The sequence below is a fragment of the Cydia pomonella genome, chromosome 10 (assembly GCF_033807575.1).
Source record: "Cydia pomonella isolate Wapato2018A chromosome 10, ilCydPomo1, whole genome shotgun sequence".
Classification (NCBI taxonomy): domain Eukaryota; kingdom Metazoa; phylum Arthropoda; class Insecta; order Lepidoptera; family Tortricidae; genus Cydia; species Cydia pomonella.
The window spans coordinates 16,934,871-16,962,733 of record NC_084712.1 but is presented as its reverse complement, the minus strand read 5'-3'; the positions used below and the strand labels follow the sequence as shown (position 1 = coordinate 16,962,733).

The following is a 27,863-nucleotide window of genomic DNA, read 5'->3' as shown; positions in this document are numbered from 1 at the left end:
ACGTCCACTACTGGACGCAGGCTGTAAGGATTTATACAACGACCGATCAAGATCAAGTTATGTCCTTATGTAATATTTACCTGCGATGTTAACAGTTACAAGATTGTCGGTATTGTACAGTGTGCGGGGGGCTTCTCCTGCTACATTCTTGGGATCCAATTCAAGAATTTTTATACTCAATTTTAATATGATTTAACCTTTATGCTATAGAGGGTTTTCACATTAACCGATCCGATGTTAGATGTCGGTAAGAAAAACCGAAAAAAAAAAGTTATATATATATACTTATATATATATATATATATATATATATATATATATATATATATTATATATATATATATATATATATATGTACTTATTCATTTATTATATGATGATTTTTCTCATTTTAAACAAGGTTAAAGAAAGGTTTGATGCATTTAAGGGTCATCCGATATCTGATATCGAATCGTACAATAATGAAAACGCTCTTAACGGCCACAGGTTAGTGGTTCAATGAGCCCCACAAAATAGACAAAAATCTTAAAACACTTGTTTCCTATTAAGATCGCACAAGCTTGATTCGCAAGTGAAACTCCCGATTATGTCTTGGAAGTCACCCGTTTATGACCACGAGACAACATCAACATAGTAACGACGGAATGTGAAAAATGCAGCTTCTCGCCTTACCCTGGACAAACGAGTCAGTCTCCATGAATATTCATAGTGTGAATAACACTTAATTAAGTGAAAATTGCCGCATCCTAGTACTGACTAAATCCTGAAGGAAACTAATAATGCCTCTTTGTCTAGCTGATCCCTAAAAGTAATATAACAATTGGTGTATATGAAAGCGGCTGCTGACTTTTCGATCTAAAAAGGATCCTGCCCTTCGAAAAGCGAATGTTGATCATATTTTCATCAAAAAAAAGTTTATCCATAAGTAAGTACATCGTTTTTGATATTTCATAGGTAAATAAGTTTCGAAAACCTTCAGGATTTGAACTAACCTTTGGTTTGAAAGTCATATATACCTGAACAACCTCTGCAACAGTTGCTTGTTTCAATTCAACAGTTAGGTTCATAACATAATACAAAAACTATAGCACTATTCGAAGCCGTTACAACAAATTGGATGACGGGTTAATAGCTTATATATAATACAGTATCACATCAGAGAAATTCACTCGTCCACTTTTACAATAATTCGCACTATTTAGTAATTACGTACGTATCGCCGACCCTGTGGTTTGGTTTAATTAAATTAATTAAATGCCTGCTTTTAATTGCCGCGGTGAGAATTCTGCGGCCACCGCGGTTACAACAAGTATGGCACAGTAGATATGTTACTAACAGTAGCTCTTCTTGTTATCTTAGCGGCTTCCTGGTTACATCGGGGGGCTTATTAGCCTATATGACAATCCGCAAACGCCAAATGAAAAGATAAATTTTAAGTGAATGACGGATTCTTCGAAAAGTCACGTGACTATATCCATAGATTACTTAAGTTTCGATTGGCGTTTTCTATCAACGAATGTCATCTTGTTTGTCATCTTAAATGATCCAGAAATCAGCTTGTTTCTAATATATTTTATTTTCTATCTAGAGCACCTAAACCTTCTTTGGTAATTTCTTAGTAACCTTGTGATGTTCTCCATCATGTTGTTGAAAATAAACTCTATTTCAATGCCAGTAAATGTGAAATGATGTCATTCACCCGAGCCCGCGCACCACAAATATTCCACTACAATATTGGCGGCGCCGACATATCGCGCTCGGAGCAGGTACGCGATTTAGGAGTACTGTTTGACTCAGATATCACGTTTCGCGAACATGTACAGACCGTGGCTAAAACTGCGTATAAAAGACTGGGTTTCGTTCTGCGTAATTCGGCGCCTCTGACTGTGGAAGCCACATGCGTGTTGTATGCGGCACTCGTACGCAGCATACTCGAAACGAATGCAGTGGTGTGGAGTCCGCATGAAAGTAAATATATACTTATGTTGGAGCAAGTTCAGAAGTCATATCTCAGGGCGTTATACAAAAAGATACACACCTATTATCCGTACATGTACCCTACTCTATTTCTGCAGGGACATCTAGGGTACGACTCGCTCCAGTTACGTAGGTTGCTCTCTTTAGCAAAATTCTCAATCGGTGTGATTAGAAACACAATTGATAGCGTAGCCCTTGTCGAGGCCTTCATGCGATTATTTGTTCCTAACCAGTACACTCGCGCGCGGCGTCACCCGCTGTTAGCGGAACGCGGCGCGCGCACGCGGGCGCACGCACAGGCGCCGGTCGCGCGCGCGCACGCTCTACTCAACTCCGTGCTTGAGGCACACCCGGAGTGTGACTTGTTTGTGAGTGCAATCGGACGACTGATGACTGAGTGTAAGAGAGTGATAGAGCGAGAGATGCCTGTAAGTAGTATAATATAATGTGATTATGTAGATACTTTTGTACTTAATTACTGTCTCCCAATTTGTGCCGCTGTGGCTTTAGCTGTTAAGGTGCAATTGTAAACTGAATTAATAAATAAATAAACAAATAAACAAATCATCGAAAAAGGCTTTAAATCAATTTTTCAACTTACCGAGCCTTAGGATTGAAAATATTGAAATGAACATGACAATTGTCAGCCCTTTCGCTTAACTAGTATATAATAGAATGGGAATTAGTTTTATTCCCGTCAGTACACTACTAAACAATTATTTGTATGTTGGTGTTACAAAATATAACATAAGTAGGCACCTTAACTTGATAAAAAATATGGACCATTGTTTATTCGGAAAGTATAGCAGCATGTGACACGCAAGTCAATAAATTAAATCATGGCTTTAATAGAGATATGTTGCAACACGCATACGCTGTTAATGCTGTTATGTCAAAGCTTATTATTAGTAAGTGTTATGAACTCAAAGAGTTATTTCCTTCCTAAAATATTCTCCGGTTTTAATTAAGCGTAACATAATTTCGAACACTTAAATTAATTCGAATTAGGTAAGTATATTCTACTTTTGATGTCCTCAACAATCCGTCGTTACGTTAATCTGCACAAATATATGTACTTCTTTAATGGGCGGCACATCGTAGATCTATCCATGACAGTAGCAGCAGAGCAATATTTGCGACCTTAAAAATTACATATACATAGTATTAACGCGGGCAATAATATGCACTGTACTTCTGTGTCTGAAACATAAGATTTATTTATTTAAAATTTGATTCAGACAACAAGGCCCATATTACAAATACCTTACAGACTAACATACATATACATTTATTTTTTTATGAAGTTCACGTCTGGGTATTTAGTTTTTTATTATTATTTGGTTGCATATGACGCTTCAATCATAAATACATAACGATGTCATACTGTTTATACACTTCACACTGCGTCAATACTTGTTGCTTCTATTATGAAGCGGTTCTTATGTATTTGTTCTTCCCGTGCGTTCAACTCGGAACTATAACGGATGGGTAACAATTTGAACATACCAAGGAAATTAACGGTGGATTCCTTCGTTGTAGGTAATACGATTGTTGTTTATGTCATACCTGTAAAAATAAACAACATCCTTGTTTTATCTTCAGATAGGTAATATAAACCCTATCGTTCACAATCCCTAATGTTGGGTTCCGTATACTCGATTTTAAGGCTGACTCGTAACAAATAAATGCTCAAGTCTGTCAGCACCTTTAGATACAGCAAAGTCTTATTCGAGAGATCTATGAATTTACAAGTGTATGTAGTTAGACATTACTAATGTATACCTAAATAAAACACATTTCAACATCACAAATCGATGTTTCATTCAAACTTATCAAGAACAGGTGCAGTTAACAAAGGAACTTCAGATTAGTTCCAAGAAACTGTAGATTTTTGTACGAATTTGAACTTTAACACTAAAGAATCTCATAGCTTATCGAGAAAATTCGATCGTTATTAAACTAGACCCCTAATGCAAGGCGGTGTCCCGTGACGATACAAACGGCTGCACTAGTGCAAGAAGGGTCACTTTTGGAGTAATGAACTCACGAAGCGTGTAAAGAAAGAAATTTATTGGGTTAAAACATAATTCTATGGCGTAATAACTTGGAGTTCTAGCAGAGTTGCTTTTGTATAAATGTTACGTAGTAATAAGGGGTGCGCAATGCACACCATACCCATGTTGTATTTACTTTCTGAAATTGTCTGCCAATTTGCTAAACAACTTGTAAGTTGTTGTAATACTCAGATACTCCATTTTCTACGTATAATTCCCCTTCGGCCGCGTACGCAACCAGAGCTTCGTAACCAGATGCGATCGAAAACTATTTCTGCCTTGTACGAAACCGGTTGCGATCAAAAACTAATTCCGTCTTACTAGTTATCAGTTACGATCGAACACTTTTCTTTGTTGTACGAAACCTTTCGACCGTTGATAAAGTCAGCTATGATTATATTTATACACCTTGTTATACAGTATAAGTACTGTACACGTTATATATCTAGTTAAAAATCAGAACACAAAAATTGTACCAGTTGATAATATTCAAATACTTTGTTGGCAAATACAATGTAATCTTGTTCCTTAAAAGACACTGGCTTGAGTTGAGTTTTGTTAAATCAATAGTTTCCAAAAAATGCACAGGATAAGAAATTATCATGAGTATCATGACAAAATATTTGAAAAAAAACCTATAACTAGATGGCCCAGACATTGGTTTCGTATAAAAACGAGAAGTGTTCGATCGTAACTGGTTACGGGTAAGACGTAATTAGTTTTTGATCGCAACCGGTTTCGTACAAGGCAGAAATAGTTTTCGATCGCATCTGGTTACGAAGCTCTGGTTGCGTACGCGGCCGAAGGGTATAATTCATGCAATATAAGAATATTAAGGTCAATGTGGTCAAAACCGTCTAGGTAAGACCGTTTACAAGCTCTTTCGTCGCTTCTAACTCTTACGCTTGTAGACATATTCCACTTACAGAAGGTCGGTAGAACAGAAGGAGCGAGGCTCTTCCTTTCTGATTGTGTCTGAGTGAAGTAGGTACGTATACAAATACGTTCTTGCCCCATGGCGGTCCAACCAAAAGTTTTATATACTCTCAAAGCCTAAAGAATTGCGATCTTTTTAATGGCATTTTCTGTTTGTTATACAAACTTCATAACATTTCTTAACCTTCACAAAACATGACATATTGAATCCCATTCAAAATACTAAAATAAAGTAATAAACCCAAATACATGGATTCACAGGCCACTTTATAATGACAAATTGTTTTCGGAGCCTCAGATAAGTATCGGCCTTTCTCTCAACCCGTCCACTGTTATTAAAGAACAGTGAATATATAATTAAATACGTCTTAGTATAAGCTTCCGGTGAAAAATAGCTTTTGGCTCGAGTGATTAGTGAGATACAGGGGTTCTGCAGTTTTTTTTTTGTTTGATTAGGGTCATGTACATAAGAGAAGTTTGCTTGAGGCAAAATAAACAGTATGAGGATGGTATACAAGTGTTTTCCTTGTCCCTGTGTTTCTCTTACCCCATCTAAATTAAAATAAAAGTAAAGAAGAGGTAATTAATTTGTTCTCATAAATAAACGCAGTAGAATAGAATCCCATCGTATTTGGTACCTATTCAAGTTAGGTATCCCATCAAGATGGAAAGCGCAAACAAGGCGGCTAGTTCTTGCGGTTCAAAGATGTGTTGAGGCGGCATATGAAGAGAGCTCATATAGAGCCAACGAAATGGGTCTAGCCACTGACCGTCCACGTTGGAGGCATATTGTGCAGACGCAGGTGTGTCAGTTTGAAGCTAGGCGGCGCACAGAACTCGACGCTAAGCGCGACGAGCTGAAGACCAGACCACCTGAGGCCATACTTTACAATTATGTCGGAGGGGTGCTGACTCGCAGCGAGTATGGTCGCACATTTGCTGCAATAAATGGCTATATCAGTCACCTGAGAGCGCACCAGCGACGCTCTCAGCGGTAGAACGCAGTCGCTGTGGTCGAAAACGGCTAGATGATGATCCCAATATCGAATAATAATCAACACTATAATCCTACCGCCTAAGCGAAGGGACTCCACTGTATTATAGATATCATGTATTTAATATAATGTAATTATTTTTTTACCCACATTCCTTGTATCTGTGTCCGTCTCTAAGTTTCATAGCTTTTTATTCCAGTAAGTATAACTACTAAAATTGTAAAGTTTATTATAGTTGTGAGCATATTTTAAAAGTTCATAATTAAGACCCTATTGGATCCATAATATGCATGACTTTATGTGATGTACTGAGTTGCAAATAAAGATATCTATCTTTACTGACGATTTTTTTTCTGACATTGTACCTTTACATATGCACAATGCTTAAGTTGCTTGTATAAAATACAGATCTCTTTTTTATGGGAGCTTACGAGTATTATGACTGTTATTAAATAAACATAAAACGGGCATGTCTCATTGCCTAGTTCATATTCATTATTGTAATCATTATTGCGTAACTATCAAATTGCAAATAAGAAAATTAACTTAACGAAAAACAGCATTTACACGAACAGCAATAAGGATGCATCCACTTAATATTTAATTCATTTCAAATAACTAAAATAAGAAAGCAGCGTGGTGCTATTTCTAATTGGTTCTGATCGTAAAATATAATATCTGTAAACACTGTTTTTTTTATTCCATATTAATTTAAATTGTATTTTTTATTTAATACATGTTCGTTATAATATTTAATGTTTTTAAAAGATGTGTCCCGCCGAGTTTCTTGCCGGTCCCATATTGGGATACCCTCCTACAATTTAGGATTCAAATCTTCTCAGGTCAGATGTGGAGAGTTAGAGCCGGCGTAGCTTTATTTGACGTTCATAAGCGCTTTTAATATGCTTACTTGGAAAATAAACGATCTTTATCTTTACTATAAATAAATAAATAATAATAATACATAACCCTTATTGCAACTTTAAATTTATTAAATTTATTTAAAGGAAGCGCAATGAATGAATATATGTTATTGCTTTCTACTGCGCCGGGCCTTAAGGTGCAGTAAGTTCGTGTTCTTATCTCACTCTCACTGAGCGTAAGGGTGAGCGAGATGGAACTGCGTATCTGTAACTGCGAATATCATGTTTCTTAATTTTAATTTTTTGTATGTTGAAATAAGGTTAGGTGGGGTAACTGAGTCTACGGGGGAAATGAACCTATATCTTAGAAATCAAAAACTAAACGTTGTAACGTGATGTACTCAGTCGGTAAGATAGTATTTATAGGCTGACAACATTTTTTCTAAAAAATATGAGGGTAGATCACATATGTGAGAAAGGTTTTTGGCATACCCTTGAGTTGTCGAAAGTAATTGATACGTTCCCTCAAACATGAATTTCCAATTGTTAAAAGCAATTTTCATATTTTTATCTTTTGTGCATACTTTATTACAAATTTTTTAAGTGCATTTTAGACCTATCTTCGTGATTTTTTGCTATCGAGCGAAAGTCAGAAACTCAGGATTCGAATTGATACAAACGTATTGTAATAAAAAAAAGCGCTGACTTAACTCGACACATTCGACCACAGAACCCTGATAATATTCAGCTTGTTATTACATCCACTTCATTGCGCGATAGCGTCAGAGGCACAACAAAAGATGTACCAGTGATGTACATTATTACCAGTGTAATGTGTATGTATGTGTGTAGTGTGTGTGTGTGTAATCGTTGTACAAAAATTACCCAAACTAGAGCGGTAGAAGCATACCGGTTACGTATCATTACGTTTATGAGCAGAAAGCGTATAATGGTTGTTCTATCGTTTGATAATGACAAGATACATTTGATCCGTTTCTTACTGACGAACATGATGTATGAGAAACTACGTAACGTACCTAACCGGTGCAATTTGACATAAATAAAGTTTGAACCACAAGGATACACAAATGGTCCTTTTTTTTATTCTACCACAAACACCCAATGACTGCCATGAGAAACAAACTTCTATACATAGACTTCAAATAAAATGGCTGTGACATACGGGTAGATAAACAAAGATATAGATACGGGCTCCGTTTTGCCATGTTGTGTAAAGAACCCTAAAAAAGCTCCTCTTTTCATTTACGCTTCATATGTGCCATTTTAATTTCAAGCATATTGTTAGTTACTGTCATGCCATATCAGTACCACAACTGCATGCACAACCAACAAATTTCCTACCTTTTTATTACAAGTCACATTAGCAATGAACTGGAATAACTACTTATAGGTACTAGAGCTCAAAAACGACGCCAAGATGTGAATAGATCGTGTCATTCACGAAGACGCGTGCCTTGACTCGTATGGTCATGTAATTAAAGGTTAGATTTCACAAATGGAGAAGGTATAACTGTCAGTGATGTGTTAGATACGAGGGTTGATCCAAAAGTTGTTAGTTGTTAGTCTCTACTCATGCGATAAAAAATTATTTATACTATTGCGAGGGATATTTCAATGCTACTTAAGGCCATCAATTTTTTTTATTACTTATATATTTTTGACTGAACGCTGTTTTGTATGGAGTTACAAAATTGCTTAGAAAAAACGGCAATTTTGGGCACAATTAAATGAATTTCGTATTGAAACGGTCCACCGTTATTTGAAGTTAAAAATGTTCTAAAGGCGTCATCTACATTCCGTCGCACATACGTCCTTGACTATAGATGAATGCAATTCTGAGTGCTCTGCAAATAAAGATAGATGATGCGTCCCGTCCACTTGAGGATGGGAGGCTATTCCTCTTTTGTGTTCTATAACCTAGTCCAATACTGACATTATTATTATGAGCCCATATTGTCCTACTGCTGGGCAAAGACCTCCCTCTTATTCCTCCAATGTATTTAGCATAGCGAAATATGAATTTCAAATGTTTTATTTTAGGCTGATAGAATCTAAAAATTAACTAGGCTATTGGGTGAAAGCGATGGACTAAGTGATGGCTGAGGGCTATGGGATGAAAAACCGGACAAATATTATTATTATTATTATGTTTTAATTTATTTTAATGTCCCACTGCCAGCAGTGGACAAGCAAAGGCCTCCCCTCGTTTCCCCCACACGACCTCGTTGTGTGTATTTTCCCGCCGATTCCGGTAGAATGCGCCTAAGTCGCCCCGCCATCTCCTCGTAAACCGTTATTGAAAATATGTGTAACCTATGCCTAGAATGAGCTATGCTCAAAACAACGTCCACCCGTCAACTTGACGTCAAATCGTCAATCCAAAGACGGATTACCCAGTCGCGCCCGCGCATCGCTCCGTTCCGTTCATTAACCCTGCTTTCTTTCGTCGTAAGCTAATTTGACAGTAATTGTTAGTTTGGCACTTACCGCACTCATGTATTATTTATAATAACGCAACTTTGACTTACGGATCAATTGCGTTGTTTCGTTTGGTACCTGTTTTAGTTGCTTGATCGTTTTATGGTCTGTAAAATACTTTTTCTCAAATTTGCAATTAAATGTTGACATGACTTACTTCAAATTAGGTCCGGAAAAACTACGTATCCGGTGCGCTGAGTGAAGATGATATCTAAAAGGATGATATCTATACATACATCTTTAGACACCTGCTAGGCCCGTACAGCAACCTTCTTTTGTTTTTAAATATCAAATTGTAACACAACGTCTTGGCATTCAAACATCAAATAGTAGTAAATTCGTAATTTGTTTTTATAGCTATTTATGTGCCAATAAAACAAATTGTCTACATTTTTTTTATTTCATTGCAAGTTTGAAAGTGTTGAAAAGCACTACACAAATCTCGGTGAGAAATGAGGTTGCCAGCCGCGGCCGTCTAAATCAACTTAGTCTGCAACACTTCGTTTCCCGGCCTCTATATTAATGTACTAATATGTTTCCACCCCCTCCTTTGGATATGAAGTTGGCATTACGATTCAAAAGTTCGAAAATGCTGGGTAAAGTGCCCAACCCACTATTGGGTTAGCATGTGGAGAGGGGACTATGACACAAGAATACATAATACAAATATTATATATAATACAAAAATACAATAAGAGGAAGCCTCTGCCCAGTACATACCCACCTGCAAAAGTACTACTACTACTACTAGTACTACTTACTAGTAGTACTTTATAAGTAAATTCCATTAATAAAGTGGGTATGTAGGTACTTTTGCAGCTTCATATAAGTATACTTATTTATTTATGTAGGTATGTTATTGTAGTATACTCGTAGTTTAGATATATTTTATTTGCCAGTGATCAAAGGTAGTAACCATATTTTCCTGAGGCGCTACAACCCTTTGTGGGTCTTACTTTTTATATAAAATTTCATAATAGTATTACCTATTTAATATTCTCAATGTAGTGGTCAGGGCCACTTTCTCGAAAACGTCATCCTCCATAACGCCGTAAATATCCGAGTTGTACGAGAAAACTCCATAATTAATCGTCAAGACTACCGGCTTCTTAATCGCTTATTCAAATTTTTCACATAACACCGGTCATATTACGTGAGCGAGGTTATAAAAATTAGGTGTTTGTGGGCGTTACAGTTAAATGGGTAATTAATTATTTACGTCTCCATAAGTAGATGGCTTAATACGGAATGTTCACTTGTACTGATGTAAAAGTACGACCTTATGTTATATAATAACCTTTAATTGACCAGTACCCCTAATGTAAATTTTATCGACATCATAACGTGACGAACGCGTTTGCGTTAAGTCTCATTTTGTATAGGATTTTGAGTTTCCAAAACGTCCCGCTTGGCGCGCTCTTTCTAAATCCAATACAAAATGAGACTAAACGCAAACGCGTACGTCACGTTTCAAAATCGAATTTATTTACACTAGGGGTACTGGTAATAAGAAATCATCAATTCGAGTGTCATTGCCACCAATAATAATAATAGTCCTAATTAATTCTGCTTAACGAAAAAATACAAAAACTTAAATAAATGTCATATACTAAGAAAAAGTGACCAAGGCCTCCAGTGCCCCAGGCTGGAATCGAACCAGTGTTTCTACTTAAAATAAAAACAAATTAAAATATTTTTTGAAAATAATTTAATTTGTTCTAATACTTCTAATAGTAGTGAAAAAAAAACAAAAAGTTAAAAGATGACGTTATGGTGTGGTCAGTTTTTCATTATATTTTGTTGTGCCCTATAGGTAAAGAGTTAAAACTTTAACATAGTTCATAATTTATATGGTACAAGTATGTGATTTAAGTCAAATTCACTAAGTGCAATGTACCTAGGTCTAAGATCCGCTTCTCTACTATCAATAATTTCTGTTCCACCCAATATTAAATTTAGTCGCTCTTTAATTTGTTAGTCCCCTTGGTTAATAGACATTAAAACATAAAACAATTCCTTATAAATTCGTACTTCAATCATCCATAATGTAATTAAATCATTATCATTATTGGTGCAATGTTGTATATTCTTAGACAACCTACACACTTTTTCGATTAAATTTTAAAGAAAAGAACAATACCAATTTCACTTCCATCTTAACAATTACTCATAAACTAATTTGCGCTAATAACATACAAAACAGATTCGCACTAATAAGTTTTTTACAACGAATTGTCTAAATATTTCACATAGCTTAAATTCCTGAACAGTGTTACAAACGGCTTTCTCCGTTGTCATAGCATTGTAAACGAATGAGCGATGTTGCGCCGAAGTTCCCAGTTAATTTGTTATGATATTTATGTGCAGGTATACTGGAGAAATTTGCTATTGCTAATGTTGACTTTAACATCAGATAGCCAGACAGTATGAGAACGCGTCTATTGTACTCTGCTGGTTTAATCATTATTCTGTTCTATGCAATTTGATGTTGGTAGAACAAGTGTTTAATGTATTTGTAAGCATTAGTAGACACCTATTTTGCTTAAAACGAATAGGCTGCAGAATGAAACGATTTACGAAAGGAATAAGAAGCGCCTATGTGCAGGGGGCGATTATATGCCGTTGAAGAGCGGTAATAAGAATTAACAAGTTGTTGTGGATTCGATCTTAAAATCTAAATACCACTCAGAGTACAGTATTTTTAATGAATTCTACCTTAGTCTTTAATTATAACTTATTTTGTTACAGGAAAAGCAAAGGCCACCGATCTACAACCCGGAAGACTACGCGACTTCCCTTAAAAAATGGGGCAAGAAGACTGGCGGCGGCAGCCTGTACGAGCTCGAGCAAGAGCCAGGGAAAGCACGCACGCTACCTAACCAGGGCAGCAAAGACTTCAGGTAATATTGTTTTTCTTTTTTCCTGATTGTGTACACAAATTATTTAGGTCTTCTAAGAAATAGGGCAAGAAGACTAGCGGCAGCAGCCTGTGTGAGGTCGAACAAGAGCCAGGGAAAGCTTGCACGCTTCTACCAGGGCAGCAAACACTTTAGGTAATGTTGGGTTTCTTTTTTCCTGAATGTGCTATTGTGCAGATACATTTCTAAGCTATTAGTAAAGAAACTAGTGGCTGACTGTACGAGCTACAATAAGAACCCGGCCCAATCAAGGCTATCGTCCTAAAGATCCCAAGAGTAGATTATAAATAATTTTGCCTTTATTTTTTGGAATTTGCACTAAGATTTTCCAAATTTTCTAGAAGGTTTTTCGAATTTTCGAGGAAAAGGCATCTAAAGTCCGACCAGAAATATATGATCATTGTCAAGAGGGCGCTGTTATTCTCATGTATAGGGTGACAGTTCAGTTTTGTATGAAAAATTTAGTTCTAATGAAATTCCGCAATATGGCGCGTGATCATATATTACTGATCAGGCTTAATATGTTATTATATTTACTCTACTTGTTGTTTCTACTTTCCATAAAATTATTTGTCAGACTCGGAAATGTAACATGTGATTACTATATCTTAATATGTAATGCCATTATGATCAACCAATACTTAAGTAATGTTATTATGAAGAGCTGCCTTTAGACCTTGGTCGCTGGGTGACGTCGTAAAAGATTTCTGGTTTTGTGCAAAATGGTGTTAGTCCAAGAAACGGTATCTTTACGGCCAAGCAGGAAAACTCGGGCAGTAAACGCTTCACTTTGCAGATGTCTCTAATCTGTCAGACATTTGTTGCTTGAGAGTTCCAAGAACCAAGGAAAAATGCTTGATACATTATTGTTACTGTCCTTTCAAACTATCCTGTTTGGTTATCTTAGGAACTTTGAATGAATATAGGCATTCGCATTGCGCTTATAAATTGCATAATTACGTTTCTTCTGATACGTTGAAAAGTGAAATACTTACAGGCGTTTGAAAAGTAAAAGTCGCTTCCATTTGAATAGTTTTCCATAAAAGTATGACACAATCAAGTCTTTTCATTTTATTCACCGGCCAAGTATGGAATTAGAAAGTGTTCTTTTGTGTGAGATACGTATTATTAAAATAATCATGGTTCATATTTGGGAACATTATTTTCAATATTGAAAGCAGGTAGGTACCTAATAAATTTCCTCACAAAATTGTCGACTTAAGCCTTTGATCGTATTCAGATTTTGCGATTAGACTTATAAGCTGTTTCTTGAGAAGCCGGTAGGTACAAATTATATTTTCATTTCACATGCTCTGAAAATGGGTCGTTGTTGTTCTAAAAAGTGTGCAGAAAATGATACGTTTTTGCTCTAGAGCACTGTACTTTCTAAGTACATTTTTTTCTCTTTTTTACGACAAGCAATTAAAATTTTGGCTTTAAATAGCTGTGTTGTACAGTTTCCATTGTGATAATGAAGTCTCCATTCCATAAATAACGATATTTTTACCTAAGATGTTATTTGAAAGTACCCTCAAGAAATACCACTCAGGTTTATACTTAGCCGTGTATTTTTTTTATTCACATGTATTTTACTTTTTCGGAAATGAAAGTAGAGTGTTTATCTCGGGTGAAATGCACCATTTCATCCCTTGGTTAACAATCTACTATTCTTATTTTTATCAGAGAAGTAGTAAATAAAGAAGACTGACAACCCCCTTACAACGCCGCGAGAATCATCAACGCTTTAGATGATATAATTATATTAAATATTACTTTGCCATTTCAGTTATTTGCGTATGAAAACTGTAACTGATATTTGTAATTGGACTTACAATTGTAATTAAAACAAAATGAGACTTGTCTGACTGCCGTTATTGTCGTAAAGGCAGATTTAAAGCAAAATAATGCATTTAGATCCCTTAAAAAAGTTATGTACTGTTAAAACTAGATGGCGCCATTAAATAAGAAAACGTAAAACGCTTTATTTTTCAATTATTGTACTTCTGTGCATAAAACAGCGGTCATAAAACTGGGATTTTACGCTTATAAGTCATAAATAATGTATGACTTCTAAAGGTACCGTTCGGATTCAGACTGCACCAGCGTTACTGCTGCTGCATTGTAGTGCGATATTGCTGCCGTAAATGTCAAAAGTCCGGGCAGCAACATTAATATCCGGCAGTAATGTCGCGCTGTATTGCGGTAGTAACGCTGCCGGCTGCATTACTAGACTAAACGTCAAATAGGTCATTTTATCAAGACATTTGTATTCAATTTGATATTTCCTAGCATCTTACATCTTGGCGTTTTACAAATGAAGGCTCTCATTATAAATTGAGACAGTAACTCAGGTTTTTTTATGAATTGTTAATTGAACATATAATACATGGGTTTTGAAAATTTGTTATACATTTTCTGTCTTTATATTTATAATTGTAGCCCGGGCCGAGGGCTTATGACGCTTCGTTTTCTATCGTGGGCGATCGGTTACCACGTGATGCTTTTAATAGAAAACTGAAGTGTTGGACGTCTCGACCCGGACCCTGACCGTTCTAGCATGAGTCATCCTTTATATGCCGATCACATTGATGAATCAATCAATATATATTCTTTCATGTTCTTACAGAAATCCATGCCTCGGTATGGGCGAAGAGATGAGCCTGCGGCAATTCGGGACTCCGAGTGAGCTGCTCACTAAGTTACGCGCTGATTTAAGACTTTCATTCCCTAGGTAAGATCTCCTTTTCCCATCTTTAAGGTCAAAGTGGGGAAGACCGGAATATACAATTTTTGGGTGGGGAACTTTGTACACATAATCCAATTAGAGACGGTCTGTAGAGGAAAGCGAGCGACGCTCTTCCTTTATAACTGTGTCCGATCGAAGTACGTATTTGAGCTTTTTCAAATAAAATATAATGAAGACCTGATTCTCACAGATCCTGGTTTTCTTTGGTTCTTTCAACTCAGAATCACTAGCATATTTAATCTTGACGCAAAAAAAAATGTCCCATACATTTGTATGGAAATTGTAGTTTCTACTACGTCACGCACATACAAGTGAAAAAATAACACCAAAACATGTCGTAATAAAACGGACATTTTGGAACATCTTTTTTAATGGTAGGATAGAGAATGCTGTCGATTCTAAGTAAAATGAGCTCAAGAATGTTCAGATTTGTAAGAAATGTAATAAAATATATATCATTTAAATTAATCCCTCAGCCTTAGCTTAGCCAACATGAAGAAACCACTCAAAATTTGCATCCGATTACTTTCCCACTCTTGTAAACAAAACGCAATTTTCTCATCGGTTTTTGAACAATAAAGACAACCTTTACGAGCTGGTGTGATGATTTTTTTTTAATTCTCATCGATTAATTAAGTTCAACTAGATATACCATCGCATTTTACTGAAGCCATTAAACTAAGTATTTTACAACGGTTATAACATAATGGCTAAGTGGTCCATTATGCGCAAACCATAACAATTAATAGTTTATAAAGCCATTAATTGACTCGCGCAAAGTTAAAACTGGATAAGTGTAACAAATTTTATAATCTAAGGGGCTCTAGGTTTTATAGGGCATCAAAGGCATTAAGGAAACATTAACTTTATCTATATTAAAAGTAAGTATTTTTAATTAGGAGTACACTTAGGTTCAGAGAGATATTTTATGTAAGGTCAATACGGGTTAGTGTGGCTGGCCTTCACATTGAGGCGTGTTTACACATTGGTGTTTGTTTATTACTTTGCAATATAAACACTAATCAATGTGTAAACAGGCGCTTACGTGAAGGCCAGCCGTACTTATCCCGCAGCCATACTTACCTGTATTAACCTTACCCTAAAATAATTAATGATTTTTATTTCTCTAAAGAATAACAATTATTCACTTTATTTAGATATACCAATAATTCAAAAGCTAAATTAATTAACATATGTGACTATATTTAAATAATAACAAACTTAGTATAAAATGTAACCTAAAATTAAAACTACCTACAAAACTAAAATTAAAACCTAAAAAAAAGGGTAACATGAGTGACCTAGCCCAATATGTTTATATTAAGCTAGATCACCCAGGTCAGAACCCTGTGGAAGGGTTCCCATAAGGCTGGCTGCATTAATGATTAAATTAAACATTTTTCCTACTCCTCTCCTGTTATCTGTCAATTATACATTAATGAACACGAATATAAGATCATACATAAAATGTTTGAAGAAAAGTCTATAGTGTCTATTCCTCATAACAGCACTTGTGCTTTAAAATCGCTATAACGTTGCTGTGATTAATGGCAACCAACCTAAAAAAAAAAATCAAACGTACACCGTTTTAAATTAAGTGCATTGCTGCCAACTTACAAAATATTGATTTGGTTGCATAGTAGAAACAATTGCTTCATAAGTCAGAAACACCCATAAACTACGAAGGCCGCTTATCGTTGCTTGTTAGTCTCCATAGGCTACTGTGGCCAAAATCGAAAAGAAACTGTTCAAAAATTTAATTTAGCATGGAGCAAGTACCAGGGCCTCATGAGTTACCAGATGAGAAGGTTGCTCGCGTATCTTAACTGTAGTTTTGGCTTGTTTACCTATATGAATCTACTAGTTTAAAGTATTATTTTTGTTGACTCGTAGGAAAAGTATTGTATGCAAGGTTGTATAAGTATGTCAAAAAATGTTCAAGGCTAAAGGATCCTTTATCCTTTACAATGTTCGCCTACGCCTTCGGCTCCAGCTCACATTGTAATTCACGCCACTCGCCTTTTTTGACCCTTCTTATACAACTGTTACAAAAAATACTATGATTTAATAGGTATAACACTGATTTAAACTTTCACAATTTTTACACATTATTGAATTATATAAACGGGACTTAATCGCGTATGGAGTTTTAAATTTACCTCCGACGTTTTGAGGACGGGGTTGTCCCCGTAGTCTCGGAGAAGACAGTCTTAGTCTTTAGTAGTAAATTTAAAACTTAATTGGTATAATTGACGTCAGAAATATATTTGTACTTTTGTTACTTACTCTTTTGTAATAAGGCTAAAAATTTAAACATATCTCTGACTTGAAAATGTGAGCTTTACGGTATCAGAAGTACAGCAAATTAGTGGCTGAAAAGTCTTTGACTTCGACTGCACCTACTTTAATATATAACGGGAACATAATTATACACATTTGTGTAGGTGTGTATGTAATGTTTGTTTTACAGCTAAGAAAAATATTGCTTGCTAATATTTCTTGCGACATCCAAGTATAGTATCACTAAACTTCTCATATAGCTAGGTTATTTCTCATAGAGACCGTGCATGTTGGAGGGTCTGCCATTTCGTCACTTGAATCGAAAGCAAAAACAATTCACGCTTCCAAACAGTTCCTGCCTCTTTTTCTTCACGGTGGCTCTATTTCCCATAGAAGGGTCTGCCATCTAGTGGCTTAAATCTAAAAATGGAAACTTGACACGGTGCTTCGCGCCAATGGGCTTCTGTGTTGCCGTCTACAATTGATAAACGCTTGTCAACTCTAACAAGCCCTTGATAATCCTTTGTCCTTATCCGTCATTTCGACTTTTGTGTTTGTGAGACAAAACTTAACAGAGGTTTGCTAAGTTTTATGAATAAACGGCTAAGACTATACGACCGAACTTTGTCGACTTCTTCAGTGTTGTTGATGCATAAAACTGTAATTAATGTGTCCGCAGCCGACAAAACATGCCACTTTGTCGCCTTGCCATAAGGTATTCGTATAAAGATCAAAACTAGCTCTTATAGTAAGCGACAAAGTGGGACCTTTGACTAAACTTTAACACAAAATACCCTACAATACTTAATTGCCTACAGTAGCTCTAAATCTCACTTTCACGACTTTATTATATAAAAAAACCCACTTAAGTTTACTGGAGCTTGATTCAGATTCAACTTGTTATAGTTTTGAACTGATTTAGATACGACCTTTAGAGGCAACAGGAGTGATCATTCTCTATACAAACGTACTCGACTGTTTCCTCCGTGGTTTTTGAAGCTAGAGCAATGATTTTTTTCAACATAGATTAAAAAAAAAAATTGTTTCTTAAGGCACTAGTGCACTTCAAATATTCGCAAAACGGCCTAATTTACTAGGCCGCAAAGAGAAGCATGGTATTCAAAACTGACATCAAAGCGTAAAAAGACAAACAGTCCGACACAGATAATTTATTACCATTTCGATCCCAAAATTTCTTTACATTACGTTAAGTTTTGGAGGAAGAAACAGTCGAGTACGAAATATAGTTGTTTGAGATTTATACGATAGGATTTTTGGCCTAACCTAGCGTTTTTCTTATCGCACTAGTTTTAGGAGACGCTTCCGTTAGCGAGACGGATATATTCACCTAGCCTCACCTATTTCACCAGTCTGGCCTAGTGGGTAGTGACTCTGCCTATGAAGCCAATGGTCCTGGGTTCGAATCCCGGTAAGGGCATATATTTGTGTGATGAGCACGGATATTTGTTCCTCAGAGGGTGTTTTCTATGTATTTATATATTATATATATCGTTGTCTGAGTACCCACAACACAAGCCTTCTCTTGAGGTTACTGTGGGGCTATTAATTATTTAATTTATTAAATCTTAGCTCCCGTAAGTATCCTCTTTCACGCACGATTTTTATTTCATTTTGAAGTACCAATCAGAGTGAGCGATATTCAAGGTCGTTTAAAAAAAATATCAAATCGTGACATGTTGTTCAATCTGAATCGATAGCCACATTACACACTCGTATTACTTAGAACATAGACCCATTAGGTTCAGATCGTTCAGGATAATCTTAAGGTCGTAAAGTTTATCAATTTATTACCAATAGAGGTAATTAATTTAAAGTGTGTTTATTACTATTAAATATACCTTGGTTTATACTCGTAATGTTGTGTTATATCTATAATAAACTATCTTTGTAGATAATTGCTTAGGATTAACTTCATACTTAAAGGCTAGTTTTTGCGACGGAGTGCTTTTTACAAGCTTTTATTTTGCCCTGTTAGTATATATGTTATTTTGTTAGTGTGGGTCAAATCTTGTTAGCTAAATTTGACCCACTTCCCGATTTCCGATTGAGCTAAAATTTTGCCCACATTTTTAATTCGCATGACAATGCAATATTGTGATAACATGGAGCTGATCTGATGATGGAGACAGAAGGTGGCCATAGGAACTCTGTGACAAAAAAACGCAAACTAATTGTGTTTAGGTTTGAGTATTAGTTGCCTGTGGAAAGAAATAAGTACAGTCAGCGATAAAAGCTTGTATCAAAAATGTTTTGTTTTGCCAAGAACTTTTTTACATTACATTCAATATGAACATAAATAACATATACTTTAGTTTTCAAGCTGGCCCTTACGGTTAACTGTCTGTTGTAATTTATAGGTAAGTAAAACCGCACGTGCTACTACCTGCAAAAAAAGGCCGACGGACAGACATACGACCCGATTCAAAGAATGATTAAGACACGTTTGAGATCCTGGAAAGATCTTTAAAAAATCGATAGCTAAAGGGAATGTCAAAATTGACGTTTATTTCGATTCCGCTGTGATCCTAATAAGATCTATCTACGATATTTCTTATATAATACGTCAAAGTGACAATGGTTGCTCGAATCGAGCTGCTTCTGTCAATTATACGACATACAAACGATATCTAAATGAGAACTTATCTAAAGCAAAACTCATCGTTATCGTATCTCACTCTTCGAATCGGGCCGATACTTTCGCATTTTTAATATTAGTATGTATGGTAGGGGTATAAATAAAAGCACAACAATGCAAAATATAATCACGCTTCAGTTAAAACTGCATTACAGAAGAGCATTTCAAGTGCATTATGTTATAAAGTGGCGTGTTTCTAATAATGAGGTAGTCCTAATTACATCTCACTCGGATAAGCGCGGTTAGCTTATTGCCGTGGCGGCGTTTGCGGCGCGGGGGATAAACTGAAGCGAATAGCCTTACCACGAGTTTGGCACAGACAAAATTCGTTAGCGTGAGCGTATCTTACTTTATATGCATCTCGTTCATACTATCATATTTCTATTTTTTTATACTACGTAGGTGGTAAACAAGCGTACGGCCCGCCTGATGGTAAGCAGTCTCCATGGCCTATGGACGCCTGAGACTCTGATGTTGACCATATGGCTCGAACTGTCAGAAAGTTGTCAAATCTCAGAAATCTTCAAAAATTCTACACTTTAGTCAAAATATGTGGCTTTTTGTGGTGGTATGTGCTTTTTGTGTGGATATAGGTACACAAAATCTAGTAAGCCTCTTGCAGGTATGCTCTTTCAAACACAAAATCTTATGGCAGATGCTGATAATTTTCCATCATGTGCTAGAGGTGAATTAAGAACTTTAAAAATTTGAGAGTCAGTCCTATAAACATAACTTGCAAAATTATTGATTATGAATTACATTATATCACGAGATTTATACCTACATGCCATACAGTTGCTTTGAGTTTCCGATATTTCTATTCTGTTACAAGCAGATATGTGACTTATTTGAAATACTTTTATTTAAAATGTAAATACAAAACGGAAAATACCTAAGTTTTGAAGAAAACTACATATTTTGTATTTTATTACAAACAGTTATTGGAACCCATTTTCTATTTTCAAAATACTTTTTATTCAATAGGTGACTTAGGTAGGAGTTGCAATTTCTTCTGACGTTACAATCCTAGCAACTCTCTCATTATTTTAACATGAAACTGTTGAATCTGTTACTGACGTCGCACATGACCAACAAGCGTAGCGAGTGGTTAGTGTAAAAGTGGAATCTTGAGCGTTGCGAGGGTTTCAAGGACGAGAGGTGAACACAACTTTTAGCGTTGGTGAAACACAAACGAGACGTTTTCACCACACCAACGATAAACATATACTTATATAGCTTTAAAACATTACAAATCTATATAAATGCTTTTAAAAATTTACCATTAAAACCACCGCTTAAAAGTCCATCCTACCCTCTATCCTGTTACCTTTTGTTTTGTTGTTTTTTGTTTTGAGTGTGTGACCTATTATCACAAAGTATTTCTATTTTTAAAATACCTATTTTGTACTTAGTATTTTAAATATAAAAAAAAAATATCTTGTTGTATATTGACTCCATAGCTAGACGGCATACGTAGCTCAAAAAAATTCCGCTTGTAACTTAACCCACATCTCAACACTTTTTACATTTCAAATTGCTAGGACGAGTGATTCCGTGGCAATTTGTGACAGAAATATTTCTTATGCCGCCAAATTACATGGCAGTATTATTGCACCGTGCCATTCCGCCCTAATGGTGCCGTACCATACTAAAAGCACTCGGAATAGCAATGTATACAGGGTGAGAGATCCAAGTGGGTTAGAAGAATATATTTTGAGGTTATGGGAATAAGAAGTCAAAAAAACGACATTAACTGAGTAAAAAAAATAAGAAACATGGCATATATATATTTTTTTGAAATCGATGCTAGGTAACGGTAGCTTAAACTAAACAAATGGTATATTTTTGCTAAAATCTAATAAGTAACCGAGTTATAGTTCTTTACCTAGACGCCACAGTCCCCAAACCAAAAGTAACTACATCTTTTGCTATTTCCATTGGATTACAATATATAAGTCAAACTTGTGTATGGCTTTTGTAATGGTACATTACGATACAAGTGCGAAAAGTAGGGGATTACCTACTTACAACGTTTTACAGTATATATAGCCCTTTAAATTTTCGACGCACGTATAGGTCATAGCACTATATGAGTTACCACACTAGGACGGTAAACTAGCACCATATGTACTGTAAATTAATACTACGAAATGAGTCCGAAGCGCACTTTTATTTAATTAGCAACATTACTTATCAGACGTAATGATATGCCCGTGGTCCCATTATAATTGTTCATCCGTTCACCCTGTATGCCAAATGCGTTTTTCGCTTTAGGTTCATTTGTTTTATTTCGTTTAATAAATGCATTTATGACAGGGGAATGGTTCAGTGGCGCCACACTATAATGGAGGTAAAATTATGATGTCTAATTAAAGTTACATTTCGAGTTTTTGTTGATACTGCTGAGATATGAAGGTTTATAAAAAAAATATAATAAAGTAAAAAGTTTTAATCAGGTTTTCGATTTTAATATGAATATACTATAAAAAATACGTATGTAGATATTGCATGTTATTCTTACGTAGATTTGTAGGTACTTATAACAAAGTTTCGTCCTTTATCATCAGAAAAAAACGACTACAGAGCTCTTTATTACGGGTATACTTTTGGTTTGCCTGTGATTTCTGTTGTAAGCCTTATAAGTATCGCTAGCTTTTTTCCCTTAATTAAATACCTACAGATTTGGTTCCACCATAAAGAAAGACGCTTACAAATTTCTACGCAGGGGTACAATACCATGAAACTTGGATTACCATATCAAAACTAAGAAATTTATTAGTCTAGGTAGGCAGTAGGCAGTTGCCTACTTACAAAAAAAACCGGCCAAGTGCGAAGCGGACTGGCACAGGAAGGGCTCCGTACCATTATCTATAAAAACGGTCACGCATCCAAGTACTGACCCCCCGACGTTGCTTAACTTCGGTGATTGGATGAGAACCTCGAGATTGGAAAGAAATATTAATTTTATTTTGTTTTTAGTATTTGTTATTATAGCGGCAACAGAAATACATAATCTGTAGAAATTTCAACTGTCTAACTATTACGGTTCATGAGATACAGCCTAGTGACAGACGGACGGACGGACAGCGGAGTCTCAGTAATAGGGTCCCGTTTGACCCTTAGTGTACGGAACCCTAAAAAGACCATGAATCTTCTACGTTTTTACAAATGAAATTTTTCACGTTTCAGTTTCGTCCAAGAGTTCGCCTGCGAGCCCCTAGATGGCGTGACGCTACTACTGGAACTCCTGCGCAACGTGCAGCTCAGCCAAGTGGGGGAGGGGGCGAGAGGCCCACCCGCGGTGCGGCGACGGCCGCTGCTTGATGAATTAGCTTGCTTGTAAGTCAACGTTGCAGTTTGTGTAATAGTTCGCTTGCGAGCCACTAGATGACGCACAGCTGCTACTAGAACTCCTGCGCAATGTGCAGTTGAGCCAAGTGGGAGCGGGATTGATAATCCTTTTCTGGTTATATCTTTCAATTCACTATCGCCACTCGAGATCCTTTTATATCATCTCCGCTTGTACTGAATCACTCCGAGCTTTGTCAACAACACTAGTTATATTGTACCCTAATTTTGAACTGAAATATAATTTGTAACTATCCAAGCCTGCAGTTAAATGCTACAAGAAGACTATTGAGAACCTTTACTATTCTTATCAGTATATTGTTTAATTTTTCAGGCAATGCCTTTGGAGTTGCTGCAGCAGGTACCCTGACTGCGTGAGGCGGCTGGTGGCTGGCTCCAACGGCGTCTACACGCTGACTGTGTGCATCATGTCCACTGTCAACAAGTCCAGGGTGCTGGCGTTACAGGTCAGTCCTACTCTGAGCCTGACTGTGTGAAGCTGGTGGATAAGCAATTTAATGGTTTGCTCAGCTTGAGCAGAGTTACGAGTGCTATGATTTGTAATCAGTCTTGTTCAGTAATGAGTCGCAAGCTCCTTAATATTTAAAAACCTACACTCAATGATATATTCTCTGAATCTATCCCCTTTGACCGCCAAAAATGTCAACTGGCGCGCGTGGCTATAGCCATAGCCTAAACACAAGCATTTTGACAAGATTCCCGTCGCGCATGACATACGTGGTGTTCAAAGGATTAAATGGACAGTCCCTTTATAGGAATCACATTAGGGTTAAACATCCATTGTTAAACAACTACTCCATTTCAGCTGCTCACAAAATCCTGCTACCCGCCCGCCAGCGGCCATGCCATGGTCTCGGAAGCCCTATCAACCCTCCGTCTCCGCTATGGCGAACCAGTCCGCTTCAGGTTCCTCGTAGGCATGCTCCAAAGCACTGGAGGCTCAGGAGACTTGCAAGCAGCAGGCCTGGCCTTCATAAATGCGCTGCTCTGCAGTGCCCCCACTCCACAGAGGAAGCTGTATATACAAGCAGAGTTGGAGCAAGCTGGATTCGATATTGTCACTTTGAAGAAGGTAAGCAATGTGGTATGTATCGTCAATTGAAGTAATTAATTCTAGCTAGAATTTAAAAAAAAACGATTCAAGTTTGCAAGTTTATGAAATATGCCAAACCCTCAAGGACTAAATCATCAGAGAAGCAGCTGCATATGTTTTATTCAGCAATAAGTAACTAATGAGCATAAACTTCTTGGTTAAAGTAATCCGTGAAATACCTTCGATAATTATAACATTCTATGTATGTGAAGTTATTTGGGCATGAATGCCAAGTTGTTTGAGATATGACGATGACATTTATCATTAACCTTAGGTATTAACACAATCTTTCCAAATATATATATTATTCCTAATGTAATTATGTAAATTTACACACTGTGTTCGTGTAACTTTAACACATAATAACCATTGGTCTTTTAATTTTATTCCAGCTTGTCACAAAACTGCCAAGCACCAATGAACAGGTGACGAAAGAGATAGAAAGCTACGAGAAACAGTTGATCGACATCGAAACGTTGAGCGAGAAGGCACACGAAGCGCAGAGGGAGAAGGACGATCTCAGACACAAGCTGGACTTGCTTGAGAAGAGGGTTAAGGTGAGACAACCAGTACCTAAAAATATTGTGACAAATGTAGGTACTTATAGGAATAATTTTAACTTGAATAACTTAGGAATTTTGTTTTACATAGGCTTCTTTTTGCTAGGTGTAAGCAGAAACTAATTTAAAATCGGTGAAAAATATGACAGCGTTGGAATTTTTGACATCTTACTAAAAATCATCATCACAAATATTGAGGCTGCCTACTTGTAAAATCTGAAACTTTTGTACCTACCTACCTAACTAAAGTTGTATAATAAATTAGTACTTAATTAATAATTTCTTGACCTACCCTTTACAGATACTTCAAGAGGAAAAAGGAATCCTGCTCTCATTGGAGAAATGTTTGAAGGAAAAGTGCTGCGAGCTTCAAGAAGAGGTCTCAACGTTGCGCTCGGAGCACGGCAACTCCAACCGCAAGAAGACTTACGTGGTCAAGAAAAAAAACCCGGTTCACAAAAATAGAGGTAAGTTTCTACAACAATAACTACATAAGTATATCAAGGAAAAACCTTCAACTTTTTAGCCTTCTAAGCATATCAGTGGGTTAATAAATTTTGTGAACTTACATTCCTTTTATCTGTTCTAGATGAGTCATCGCCCCCGGAAGATGAAGGAATAAGTTCCTCGGAAAGATCTCTGAGTCCTGAAGGCGATGCACAAAGAGAATCCATGGTATACGAGGTATTTAATGTCAAGAATGAAACCTACGATATGATAAGAAATAAGCGCAACTTGCACAAGAAATTAGAGTCCACAAAAAAACATGGCACCCAAAAGTCATCAGATGACGAAGAAGAAACAACAATAGATGAAGTTATACAGGAACTAAGAAATATAGTCAATGACGCGGAATCCGAACAGTATGCTAAAAACAGGACTTATGACGACAAATCGTCACGGTGCAACGAAACTTCTGAAATCAATGTTTCCATTCATGCCATGGAATGCCAGAAGCATCGACATCTTGAGAAGGAAGATTCAATAACAAGCACAAAACACAGCATCCAGATTACGAGTAGTACAGAATTCTTAAATGAAAGTAATGAAGATGACGAAGAGACCGAAATTGTACCGAGCAAAATACTCCCACATCCACCAAGAAAAGCCAAGAGCTTGATACATTTACTCGTCCCACCGACTGACCAGGGTTTGCTTTATAACAAGCCTCCTGATTTGTACGACGATACATACTTCTCCAGCGATGAAGGCTCAGATTCCTTGCTCAGCGCCTCGCGCTGCCAAAATCCCATAGTAAAGAAAAACTCGGTTTCAAGTTTCGATTTTCACGAATGCCGGGCTGTGTTCAACTCAATAGCTGAGAAGGAAAAAGAAGATAATAAAGTAAAACGCTCAAGAACAAGATCCAGAGAAGAAAGCAGAAGAACGTCTGTTAAAAGAACGGGGTCATTTCAAACATCTGAAAAGGGTTCCAGACAGAGAGAGTACATTGACAGCATGTTTTATAATGAAACAAATAATTCCCATATTGGAACTGGAACACCCCTTCAAAGATCTAATTCTAAGTGTAGTCGCGTGGATGAAATAGTAAGCTTAATTGAGTCTAAGAAACTGACTAAAAGCTTGGATAGGATTGATGAAGGATTGAATTCCATGGTAGATATTATAATGATGGATGAACCGAAGAAACCAGTGTGGCCTTACGAAAGGAGACAGCGATCCTGCTCAAGAACTAGTAGCGACGCTGGCAAAGAAAGCCCGTTGATTCCAGTAACACGATCGAATAGCAAAAGAAATGCTGTTCACCCGAGATACGATTCAAAATCCTCGAGCAAAAAGGATGAGCCAATAAACAAGCCAGATTCTCCGCAGAAATTTTATCTGCCTCATCCCAAACTGAGTACTGGGTCCTTTGAAAACGCGTCTTCATATAATAACTCGTTTCTTATGAAGCGTGGTCATGTTAACGCAGGGTTTTATTCTGGGCCCCACATCATGAGAGATGCACCAGCAAGCATGACAAGTCTAGTAATGACTGGAACACACAGCCATTCTGATTTAAAGCGAACTTTGTCCCCTATGGGGTCTTCTGGTTATGGCATTCACAAACTGGCAGATATGCCTTCAGGATTATATTGAAATTTCCATATTTTATATGTGTACTCAAAACCAACGATTAATTTAAGATTTGTGTACCTACTTTGACTAGTGCAATATATATACCCGAATTGGGAGTGTCGATTAAGGTTTCGTTGTATAACAAAAAGTAAGTCTTGCGATTTAGTGGAATCTTAGTAATTTTGTATGTAAGCAAAATTGGCTTAAGATCACAAAACTTTCATTGCGATCAAATGGTTTGTATTTTTTTTTTCTTTGTATATTTCTCAAAATTATTCAAATACTTCTGAAATCTTTGGATACCTATTTAACTATTTTCTTTATGATTTCTTCAATTTACTTATTTTTAAGTTAAGGTTATTGCTTATGTTAACATTAACATATTAAAAGTGTTTGATGAAATGCTCTCATTTTATTTCATGAATTAAGTACGTTATGATTATAACTAGAGATTTTCCTAGCACGAACGTCATGTTGTTTGTTAGTGCTTGACAAAATAAAAACATCGACAATCCTGCTATCCATAAGTAACCCTTTAACCTTAATCATTTTCCATATTCTCGCTTATTTACTTATTTATTCGTATGGTATCCGGTAAGCTCCCATTACATCAGTGGAAGTTGAAAAATCTTTTAGTCAATAAAAGTGGTTTTTTCAGACTCAAAGCAGTTTGACGTCAGAATCATGTAAAAAAACCTGTATGGTGGTTATTGTGCGAGAGCCATGAGGGCAATCTCGGTATATTTGCGTATCATGGATTTTCTTTTTATAATAAAGTATGTAGGAAAATATTAATAAAGTGATCGTTTCGTAATTCTTGTTCACTTATTACCAAACA

General features: G+C 36.4%; 2 protein-coding genes across 7 annotated transcripts in view; both read left to right on the top strand.

Annotated features, from left to right (window-relative positions):
• The window catches only part of LOC133522298 (uncharacterized), a 227,179-nt gene extending 199,752 nt beyond the window's left edge, over nucleotides 1-27,427 (top strand). For 5 of the 6 annotated variants that reach the window (XM_061857580.1, XM_061857584.1, XM_061857586.1 and 2 more), the window contains 8 exons: nucleotides 12,073-12,224; nucleotides 14,869-14,973; nucleotides 23,114-23,263; nucleotides 23,607-23,739; nucleotides 24,099-24,377; nucleotides 24,779-24,943; nucleotides 25,248-25,413; nucleotides 25,536-27,427. In XM_061857580.1, the coding sequence (XP_061713564.1) occupies nucleotides 12,073-12,224; nucleotides 14,869-14,973; nucleotides 23,114-23,263; nucleotides 23,607-23,739; nucleotides 24,099-24,377; nucleotides 24,779-24,943; nucleotides 25,248-25,413; nucleotides 25,536-27,046 (2,661 nt within the window). In that variant the 3' untranslated portion in view covers nucleotides 27,047-27,427. The remainder of the gene's footprint in view (nucleotides 1-12,072; nucleotides 12,225-14,868; nucleotides 14,974-23,113; nucleotides 23,264-23,606; nucleotides 23,740-24,098; nucleotides 24,378-24,778; nucleotides 24,944-25,247; nucleotides 25,414-25,535) is intronic. The other variant, XM_061857582.1, reaches the window with a different exon arrangement.
• Nucleotides 1,079-27,863, top strand: part of LOC133522305 (oxidoreductase-like domain-containing protein 1) — a 76,352-nt gene continuing 49,567 nt past the window's right edge. The window contains exon 1 of the mRNA XM_061857599.1: nucleotides 1,079-1,090. The gene's annotated coding sequence lies outside the window, so the exon portion shown is untranslated. The remainder of the gene's footprint in view (nucleotides 1,091-27,863) is intronic.